General features: G+C 40.8%; 2 protein-coding genes across 7 annotated transcripts in view; one reads left to right on the top strand and one right to left on the bottom strand.

Moving 5' to 3' along the window:
* LOC107564820 (TSC22 domain family protein 1-like) overlaps nucleotides 1-4,776 on the top strand; it is an 11,829-nt gene extending 7,053 nt beyond the window's left edge. The window contains exons 2-4 of one of the 6 annotated variants that reach the window (XM_016249990.1): nucleotides 1,215-1,266; nucleotides 1,770-1,813; nucleotides 2,814-2,897. In XM_016249990.1, coding sequence (XP_016105476.1) covers nucleotides 1,215-1,266; nucleotides 1,770-1,813; nucleotides 2,814-2,826 — 109 coding nt within the window. In that variant the 3' untranslated portion in view covers nucleotides 2,827-2,897. Of the gene's footprint in view, nucleotides 1-1,214; nucleotides 1,267-1,769; nucleotides 1,910-2,810; nucleotides 3,139-4,107 lie in introns of those variants that run through there. The other 5 variants (XM_016249989.1, XM_016249984.1, XM_016249988.1 and 2 more) reach the window with 5 other exon arrangements.
* A 3,593-nt stretch (nucleotides 4,777-8,369) lies between these two features.
* LOC107564836 (coiled-coil domain-containing protein 122) lies at nucleotides 8,370-10,293 on the bottom strand. Its single transcript, XM_016250008.1, has 3 exons — nucleotides 9,856-10,293; nucleotides 9,662-9,778; nucleotides 8,370-8,606 (listed from the first exon to the last, which is right to left on the bottom strand). Exons 1-3 carry the CDS (start codon nucleotides 10,291-10,293, stop codon nucleotides 8,454-8,456), a joined length of 708 nt encoding a protein of 235 aa, XP_016105494.1. The 3' UTR covers nucleotides 8,370-8,453.
* Between the last annotated feature and the right edge of the window lie 793 nt (nucleotides 10,294-11,086).

Below are 11,086 nucleotides of genomic sequence, written 5' to 3'. Positions count from 1 at the left end.
TGTGTGAGTGTGTGTGTGTGTGTGTGTGTTTGAGTGAGTGATTGATTGTGTGTGTGTGTGTGTGTGTATTAAGGGGTTTAATTAACAGGGAGTGTGATGTACCTTAGGTGTGTGACTTTGGTTCATTTATTAATGTTTCTTTAGTTGTATCTCATATGTATAAAGACTTGTAGTCCTTGAAATCTGCTAATTGAATAAATGTAAATGTGACCTAGAATCGAGTCTGTGCTTCATCTGAGGACAGTTCTGCTCTTTCACCACTTACATAAACACATCACTTGTTGCTTAATGATTTTTCTCTCTTTTATCATTTTTGTATAGTCTGTGGCCTTTCTTTCTCTTTCTTTATAATACTAATGTGTTTGAGTTATTATGGGTGTGTTGTTCTGTTGCATAATGTTTCCTGTGAAGCTATTATTATTATTATAGTTTAGTTTTATTTAAAATTTGACAAGGCAGGTTATTGCAGCACAAAAAAAAAGTTATTTTTTTCTTTTAGCAGCACAACCTGAATTGCGTCAAAAAATTATATAAATGAATAGTATTATAATAAAAGTAATTTTTTTAAACGGTGAATTTCCTTTGGAACATGTTCGTATTTTGATAAACAAACAGAAATAAGCACGCTCCCTTGTCGGCTCTGTTCGGCTCTGCTCGGTTCTGTTCGTGAGCAGAGGGAGGGGGCGGGGCTTGGCATAGATTAGTCAAATACCCCGCGCTCTCAGCCAATGGCGTGCCGCCGTGCGCACCCTCTCTTATTATGCTAATGATCTCCCGCACTGTAAATCTCATCCCGAGCGCCTTTGTGTGGGAGTCCTCGGGAGAAATCACGCACAGGATCGAGAATGTGACGCTTCTGCATCTGTTCGTGTGGTTCTGAGCGCTTGATGGGCGGAACAGAATGAGTTCTCCGTGTTACCCGCTGGCGAGGGATGTCGGTGTTTGTCAGCTCAGGAGTTTTTCCATCTCGTTTCTGTCGTCGGTTCTGGGCGCGGAGAGTCTAGATAACAGGTGAATATTACCTGATATTGATGCTGCTGCTGTGAATGTGATGTAATGTCCATCTGAAGGATCCTTTCGCTTCGATTGTGTGCATCATCTTCTCCGAAGCGTCGCGTTATGCAGTTTCTCCTGCTGTGTGTTTATGCGGATCTTATGCAACATCATCCGAATGAATGAATGAACTGACCAGGTGTTGTTCGTTGTTCCCGCAGTTCCTCCGGAGCCAGTGTTGTGGCCATAGACAACAAGATCGAGCAAGCCATGGTGAGTCTGAGCTGCTATATTTGTAAAGATAGCCAACAATACATTGTATGGGTCACAATTATACATTTCTCTTTTATGCCAAAAATCATTAGGATATTAAGTAAAGATCATGTTCCATGAAGATATTTTGTACATTTCCTACCATAAACTTAATGTTTGATTAGTAACATGCATTGCTAAGAACTTCATTTGAACAACTTTAAAGATGATTTTCTCAATATTTAGATTTTTTTGCACCCTCAGATTCCAGATTTTCTAATAGTTGTATCTCAGCCAAATATTGTGCTATCCTAACAAACCATACATCAATGGAAAGATTATTTATTCAGCTTTCAGATGATGCATAAATATCAATTTCACAAAATTGACCCTTATGACTGGTTTTGGTTGAGGATCACATTTTGCTTCACATATTTACATAACCAGCCGTCACACAAAGACTTCTGACTGTAAGCCTAATAAACCGGTTTAATGTCATTAATAATGCAGTCATGAATTTACAGAATATAAAAAGGCAGAACAGCCAGGCTGCGGTTCATTTAACACGGTTAGTTCTCCTTCACAGCTGCTCACTATGTGAGATGATTGGGGTATTGTTTGTGAGTGTGTGAGTGTCTGTCTGTGTGAGTGAGTGTCTGTGTGAGTGAGTGTCTGTGTGAGTGTCTGTGTGAGTGTCTGTCTGTGTGAGTTGTCTGTGTGAGTGTCTGTGTGAGTGTCTGTGTGAGTGTCTGTCTGTGTGAGTGTCTGTGTCTGTGAGTGTGTGTCTGTGTGAGTGTGTCTGTGTGAGTGTGTCTGTGAGTGTGTGTCTGTGAGTGTGTGTCTGTGTGAGGTGTGTGTGAGTGTCTGTGTGAGTGAGTGTGTGAGTGTCTGTCTGTGTGAGTGTGTGAGTGTCTGTGTGAGTGTCTGTGTGAGTGTCTGTGTCTGTGAGTGTGTGTCTGTGAGTGTGTGTCTGTGTGTGTGTGTGTGTGTGAGTGTCTGTGTGAGTGTCTGTGTGAGTGTCTGTGTGAGTGTCTGTGTGAGTGTCTGTGTGAGTGTCTGTGTGAGTGTCTGTGTGAGTGTCTGTGTGAGTGTCTGTGTGAGTGTCTGTGTGAGTGTCTGTGTGAGTGTCTGTGTGAGTGTCTGTGTGAGTGTCTGTGTGAGTGTCTGTGTGAGTGTCTGTGTGAGTGTCTGTGTGAGTGTCTGTGTGAGTGTCTGTGTGAGTGTCTGTGTGAGTGTCTGTGTGAGTGTCTGTGTGAGTGTCTGTGTGAGTGTCTGTGTCTGTGAGTGTGTGTCTGTGAGTGTGAGTGTGTCTGTGTCTGTGTCTGTGAGTGTGTGTCTGTGAGTGTGTGTCTGTGTGTGTATCTGTGTGTGTGTGTGTGTGTGTGTGTCTGTGAGTGTGTGTCTGTGTGTGTATCTGTGTGTGTGTGTGTGTGTGTGTGTCTGTGAGTGTGTGTCTGTGTGTGTATCTGTGTGTGTGTGTGTGTGTGTGTGTGGATCCGGCTGTATTTGGAGTCTGTGCTTGTTGCTAGGCAAACTCTGACACACGGATGCCCTGAATAACCCAGCAGCTCCACCCTCTGATGAAGAACGTTCTGTTCCTCTGCGGCCCGGAGGACCAGCAGCCTGAAGATTGCACACAGAATCCTGATCGCTGATGGCTTTAACCCATCGAACCGGCTGCGCATCTCACTCTAGAGCTTTAGCTGACTGGAGAAGTCCCTGCTGTTCTCACGCTCATGTCCAAACCTGAATTATTAAACCGTGAAGGCAATATACATGTTTCTAGTTGTGTTCTGATGCTCTTAAATACTGTGAGTGGAAATAACCGCTTATCCAATCATCACAAATGACTGAAAACATGAGTCGTGATATTGTTGATAACTAAAACAAAAATCATACAAATATAACCATTACTTGAAACAAAATAAACGTTAATTGAAATATAAAAAACATAGTTGCCAAGGCAACATTTTCAATTAGTTTAAAATAACGAAAGCTAAATAAACTAAAACAACTGAATAAAAATTATATAGATATTTTAAAATAAGACAAACGCACAGCATAATAATTAAATCCGTCACTAAAATTTAAGCAAAAATATAAAAATAAAGTAAGAATTGTAAATATGAACAAAAACTGTGAGAGTAGCAAGATTCTGCAATAATACTGACATATGCAAATTAATCTAATAAAAGAATGTTTAAAACTACAACTAAACCTAAAGTGAAGCCAGAAAATATAGAAACTACTCGTGTATTAATGATAGTAAAATAACAGCGATGTGAGAATGTTTTCAAGCTTTACTGCCAGAAATCCACTGGTAGTCAAACGTTTGGAATAATTTAGAGTTTTATGTGTGTTTGCAACATTGATAATAATCAGAAATGTTTCTTATTTTCTGCTCAAAAGAAATTGATACTTTTATTCATCAAGGATGCATTAAATTGATCAAAAGTGACAGTGAAGACATTTATAATGTTACAAAAGATTTCCGTTTCAAATAAATGCTGTTCTTTTGAACTTTCTGTTCATCTGTGAATCCTGAAAAATAAAATGCATCAGTTTTTTCAACATTGATAATAATCAGAAATGTTTCTCGAGCAGCAGATCAGCATATTATACTGATTTCTGAAGATCATGTGACACTGAAGACTGGAGGAATGATGCTGAAAATACAGCTGCACATCACAGAAATACATTACAGTTTAACAGATATTCACTTAGAAAACAGCTGTTTTACATTCTAATAATATTTCACATTTTTTACTGTATTTCTGATCAAATAAATGCAGCCTTGTTAAGCAAACGTTTGACGTGAGTGAGTGCGGTGTCTCGTGGTAAGGTCTGGTTGTGTTTGCGCAGGACCTGGTGAAGAGTCACCTGATGTTCGCGGTGCGTGAGGAGGTGGAGGTGCTGAAGGAGCAGATCAAGGAGCTGATGGAGAGGAACTCTCAGCTGGAGCAGGAGAACTCTGTGCTGAAGAACCTGTCCAGTCCAGAGCAGCTGACACAGTTCCAGGCGCAGGTCCAGACCGGATCGCCCACCGCAGGGGCCCCGGGCCCCGGACCCACCGCCTGACTACCTCTCGAGACGCGATGCTGTGAACGGACTCCGCAATCACTTCTCAGATAATCCGGACCGGATGGTATTATCCAGCACTCCAGCCTCTCTGCTGGTTTTATTGGTTGGCTTTTAGTTTTGTTCCTCTAGCTGTATTGAATGCATAAGGAGCACTTTGTCGTCGACATGTGAATAAGACCAAACGAGCACCGCCCCGAGGACGAGCGTGACCTTTGACCCCCGAACCCTTGCCCTCTGTGTCAAGGACTGCGAATCCGCTTTCAGGACGGATTCTCTGTGAGCTCGTGAACGAGTTCTGCTCTCGTTAAGTTATTTGCCTTACGGTCCATGGCTCTGGTCACACGTCAGTCTGTCAGTGACCTCACAGTATGTGCATGTTTCCTTCAAAACAATGTGACGTCATGCAGTTGCACTAAACTGTTGGCTTTAATAAATGACGAGGAAATGAAAGCCGGTGTCCTGCTGTGTTTCTTCACGTGGAGAGATGAATACAGGTAGTCTAGTAGCTGTAGCGGTGCTAACATGTTACTCGCTGTACTCAGGCTCATGACACCCGAGTTCCGACTCTGACGCCTTAAGGTGAGACACTGCAGGCATGCGTTTTCATGCTTCACTGCTTGGTTTTGAGCTCTATTTTGCTTCCATTACATGTCTCTTGTTTGAAACGTGCAGAATACACAGCAATTAACTCTTTCCCTGCCAAACACGGAATTTTCCGTGTTCTCACTGTTATACACTAGGGGGCGCTATTACACATCTCCTGAATGAGTCTAGAATCACTCGATCAAAAACACAGACCATGAAGACGCAGAAACAACCGATCTCATATGTAAGCATATGCATATGAAAAATAATACAATCACTAACAGCATACAAATGAAAGCGAGAGAAATGTGTTAAAGGCCTGTGCAAGCTTTGGGAGCGCTGATGGAAGCCAACTACTGTATATCTATACGATCCTGTCTTTTATATTTCAAACAGTCTAAAGTGGTGAATCCGCCTCTAGTTCTTTGTTGTTAATTAGTTTTATTGTCGGATTATATGAGTCGTGATATTGTTGATAACTAAAACAAAAATCATACAAATATAACCATTACTTGAAACAAAATAAACGTTAATTGAAATATAAAAAACATAGTTGCCAAGGCAACATTTTCAATTAGTTTAAAATAACGAAAGCTAAATAAACTAAAACAACTGAATAAAAATTATATAGATATTTTAAAATAAGACAAACGCACAGCATAATAATTAAATCCGTCACTAAAATTTAAGCAAAAATATAAAAATAAAGTAAGAATTGTAAATATGAACAAAAACTGTGAGAGTAGCAAGATTCTGCAATAATACTGACACATGCAAATTAATCTAATAAAAGAATGTTTAAAACTACAACTAAACCTAAAGTGAAGCCAGAAAATATAGAAACTACTCGTGTATTAATGATAGTAAAATAACAGCGATGTGAGAATGTTTTCAAGCTTTACTGCCAGAAATCCACTGGTAGTCAAACGTTTGGAATAATTTAGAGTTTTATGTGTGTTTGCAACATTGATAATAATCAGAAATGTTTCTTATTTTCTGCTCAAAAGAAATTGATACTTTTATTCATCAAGGATGCATTAAATTGATCAAAAGTGACAGTGAAGACATTTATAATGTTACAAAAGATTTCCGTTTCAAATAAATGCTGTTCTTTTGAACTTTCTGTTCATCTGTGAATCCTGAAAAATAAAATGCATCAGTTTTTTCAACATTGATAATAATCAGAAATGTTTCTCGAGCAGCAGATCAGCATATTATACTGATTTCTGAAGATCATGTGACACTGAAGACTGGAGGAATGATGCTGAAAATACAGCTGCACATCACAGAAATACATTACAGTTTAACAGATATTCACTTAGAAAACAGCTGTTTTACATTCTAATAATATTTCACATTTTTTACTGTATTTCTGATCAAATAAATGCAGCCTTGTTAAGCAAACGTTTGACGTGAGTGAGTGCGGTGTCTCGTGGTAAGGTCTGGTTGTGTTTGCGCAGGACCTGGTGAAGAGTCACCTGATGTTCGCGGTGCGTGAGGAGGTGGAGGTGCTGAAGGAGCAGATCAAGGAGCTGATGGAGAGGAACTCTCAGCTGGAGCAGGAGAACTCTGTGCTGAAGAACCTGTCCAGTCCAGAGCAGCTGACACAGTTCCAGGCGCAGGTCCAGACCGGATCGCCCACCGCAGGGGCCCCGGGCCCCGGACCCACCGCCTGACTACCTCTCGAGACGCGATGCTGTGAACGGACTCCGCAATCACTTCTCAGATAATCCGGACCGGATGGTATTATCCAGCACTCCAGCCTCTCTGCTGGTTTTATTGGTTGGCTTTTAGTTTTGTTCCTCTAGCTGTATTGAATGCATAAGGAGCACTTTGTCGTCGACATGTGAATAAGACCAAACGAGCACCGCCCCGAGGACGAGCGTGACCTTTGACCCCCGAACCCTTGCCCTCTGTGTCAAGGACTGCGAATCCGCTTTCAGGACGGATTCTCTGTGAGCTCGTGAACGAGTTCTGCTCTCGTTAAGTTATTTGCCTTACGGTCCATGGCTCTGGTCACACGTCAGTCTGTCAGTGACCTCACAGTATGTGCATGTTTCCTTCAAAACAATGTGACGTCATGCAGTTGCACTAAACTGTTGGCTTTAATAAATGACGAGGAAATGAAAGCCGGTGTCCTGCTGTGTTTCTTCACGTGGAGAGATGAATACAGGTAGTCTAGTAGCTGTAGCGGTGCTAACATGTTACTCGCTGTACTCAGGCTCATGACACCCGAGTTCCGACTCTGACGCCTTAAGGTGAGACACTGCAGGCATGCGTTTTCATGCTTCACTGCTTGGTTTTGAGCTCTATTTTGCTTCCATTACATGTCTCTTGTTTGAAACGTGCAGAATACACAGCAATTAACTCTTTCCCTGCCAAACACGGAATTTTCCGTGTTCTCACTGTTATACACTAGGGGGCGCTATTACACATCTCCTGAATGAGTCTAGAATCACTCGATCAAAAACACAGACCATGAAGACGCAGAAACAACCGATCTCATATGTAAGCATATGCATATGAAAAATAATACAATCACTAACAGCATACAAATGAAAGCGAGAGAAATGTGTTAAAGGCCTGTGCAAGCTTTGGGAGCGCTGATGGAAGCCAACTACTGTATATCTATACGATCCTGTCTTTTATATTTCAAACAGTCTAAAGTGGTGAATCCGCCTCTAGTTCTTTGTTGTTAATTAGTTTTATTGTCGGATTATCGTACAGTACGCATCAATGAATGACACACGAGTGTGAAATACCGAATTACGTTGCTTTTTCCGATCACTTATATTTGGCACTTTTTGTTCTGTTGACATTGAAAATGATGCATGTGTTTTTTCGAAGGTATTGATGCATTTCTTGCTTGCCGTTTTGACTGTCTGCTTGCATATTTTAATCATATTTGGTCATTCTCTTTAATGTATGTGCCTCGATTTGATTCCGTCGGTGCAGTAAATCACACTGTATATGTACAAATAATGAAAGTACTGTTTATTTTTGTTATGCATATTAATCTGCTGTAACAGACGGAGAGAGAAACATGAGAGCCGGTTAACTGTTAACCAGTTGAACAGTGTTAGAAAACATCCAAACACACACTGACCAGTGCCGGACTGAACGAACCTGCAGTTTAAATCACAAACATGTTCACAGAAAATTAATACATTTTAAATCACAGGTGTGCGTTCAAACTAGAGCTGCGGAACGATTCGTCACGATTAATCGATTCAAAATAAAAGTGTATGTTTACGTATGATACGTGTGTGTGCTGTGTATGTTTATGTATATATAAATACACACACATGCACTATATATTTTGAAAATTCTACATGTTTATATTTGTATAATTTATATATAACATTTTTCTGAAATATATACATGCATGTGTGTGTATTTATATATACATAATAAACATACACAGTGCACACACACATATCATACGTAAACATACACTTTTATTTTGAATCGTGACGAATCGTTCCGCAGCTCTAATTCAAACACATTCCCACAGAACCTTTAACTTGTTGTCTCTAGCCCCATCAGCGTCCGTCTCGCTCCAGCTGAGTCCTGAGCTCCTCCAGCTGCGTCTGCAGGTGTGTGACGTCGCTGCGCAGCTGCAGGTGACCCGACTGCGCTTCCTTCAGCTGACTGCGCAGACGCTTCAGGATGGCCTCACATCTGCGCTCCTGAATCTGAGGAAGAGTCGTCAAGATCAGGTTTGAAGAAGGAGAATCTAAGACTTGGATAGTTCACACAAAATGATCATTCCGTCATCATTCACATATCTGTATGAGCTGTTGTAAATGACGCTACAAAGTAACACACACCTTTGTCTCATTTGTCATCTATTTTGACAAATGAGTAATCTGATATATTTTTAGTAACAAACGGACCTAAGTGAAAACCAGGCTTTAGTATGACTATATATAAACTAACGATGAGGCAATAATAATTGCCTCAAATAAAATATCAAAACCAAGTAATTACATGGTTTTATTGAGCAACACTGTTAAAATACACAATGTAATATTCCTATACATAATATTAAAGTACATTGTGTTCTAACAAACACCTGCAGAGGCCGCCACAGGCCTGGTTACGGTTCACTTTACAGCGTGATTAAACCATGTTTAAATCCATTTAATTTTAATATTTGTCCACATGCAAACTCCGAAACTTTCATTTTGAAATCGCGCTGTACAATAAATGGCATATTTAGACATAGGTTGATGTATTCTCCTGTGTGGGCACATGTTTATAAATGATTTACGTTACAAATCTAGTGAGATAATGCACATTGTTTTCCCAGATGAACGTATATACAGACATACAGTCCCCTTTCACACATACAGTCTTTACTGGTAAGTTACCGTTAATAGATCATGTGTCTATTGTGTAAATCACAGTCAATTTGTTCTGGCGATCGTATCGTTTTATGGAGATGACATGATTACTCTGAGCTGTTTGCAAAGCTGCGCTGCTTTTTAATTAGTTGTTCTATGTAAATATGCACTAGATGGACATCTTTGACCATTGCGTCTCGCTTCTCCATCAGCTGCGACTCTGCACATCGATACTATTATTATGTGCGTCTCGTGTTTATACGAGCAAAACATTCTGATTGGCTAGTAATGCTAGTTTGGTTGAGAGTGAAAGCTGTGCTCCTCTCAAAAGGGATATCATGTCCATGTCCATCATGAGACCATGTCTATAGAAATAACCGTGACTTTAGATTCGCTCGGTTTACCTCGATCTCTCTCCTCAGCTGCGTCTGCGTTTGCCGTTCGTTCTCCAGACGAGCTTTTCTCTCCATCACAGTCTGTCTGGCTGCAAGAATGTTCTCCTTGAGAAGCTGGAGTTCCTTCTGTAAGGATCAGAACACACACATGAGGCGTCTCATAGAGTCAGAGGTGACGAGTCTGTCGGCGGTGAGAGAGAGACCTGCGTCTGACGGACTGGTTTCTGGAGGTCGGTCTGGAGCTCCTCCAGAGCGAGTCTGAGTCCAGACGCCTCCTGCTGCTTGTGCTGGAGCTCCTGATGGAGGTGCGCTCGGCTCTCCTGCAGACACACGGCTGTCCTGTAGTCACTCACGCGGCTGCGGTGCGAGCTGAACTCCGTCTGCTGGGAGCGGCGGCGCTCCTGCTGCTCCTCCGTCCAGCTCCGGAGCTCCAGGTTCTCCAGCAGGAGGCTGTGGATCTGTGCGTCCAGACGGAGGATGCTGCGCTGGAGCTGCTCTGTATCGCAGAGCAGAGCAGAGAGCATCTTCTCCTGCAGCTTCACTTGAGAACCAGCAGACTCACAGCTCTGCTCCAGCTGCAGAAGAGACGCCTGCGGGCACACAAACACCTCAGCATCCACTCCTAAAATCACTTTAAACATCTAACTTATGACAGAAAAGTCAAAATTATGACATACTATGTGATGATTATGGCATAAAAAGTCATAACTATGAGTTAAAAGTCAAAATTATGACATACTATTAGAGGTGTGCGATATTGACAAAATTATATCTCGATATTTTCTGGGATTTTATCGATAACGATAATTAGACGATATTTTGCTGAGTGTGTTATTGTGCTGATGATATCTTAAGGACTGCCGAAGACAGCTGACTCATAATGTTTTTAATATTCTTCATATTCTGTGTGCTGGTCAGTTCATACTGATAGAAATTAATCTTTTCCAATAAGTTTAAACTGATTTTTACATTTTATGGGCATTTTTTTCTAAAAGTGTCCATTATCTTTTGAGTCAAATTCTTTCATTTAATCAGTGAATTAAAATAATAAGACATCTGGGCTGTTACCGAGCAAATTAAATCAACACAGAAGCTGCATCTGAAGTGGCACTTAGATGTATTTACACACATGTATTTTGTTTAATGCAAGACATGAATGCATTTAACCTGCAATTACAAATGCATAAATAATGTTTTGATATATTAAACATAAAACGTTGAATACTGATATGTGAAATGATTTAAAACATGAAAAAAAAGCCGAAATGTGAAATTAAAACTACCCGCAGGTGGCAGCAAATCACTCTTAATTAGTGAGTCTTTGCGATTTAACCGAATAATTTAAACGGTTGATTCATTCAAGAACGAAACACCGTCATGTTGCTCAGAGACACAAAACAGCGCTGTGGCTGTATTCGGGATGATTTTTGTTGG

The sequence above is a fragment of the Sinocyclocheilus grahami genome, unplaced genomic scaffold (genome assembly GCF_001515645.1).
Source record: "Sinocyclocheilus grahami isolate Dianchi unplaced genomic scaffold, SAMN03320097.WGS_v1.1 scaffold965.1, whole genome shotgun sequence".
NCBI lineage: Eukaryota > Metazoa > Chordata > Actinopteri > Cypriniformes > Cyprinidae > Sinocyclocheilus > Sinocyclocheilus grahami.
The sequence above is the reverse complement of the archived record's forward strand: the minus strand, read 5'-3'. Positions and strand labels throughout refer to the sequence as shown.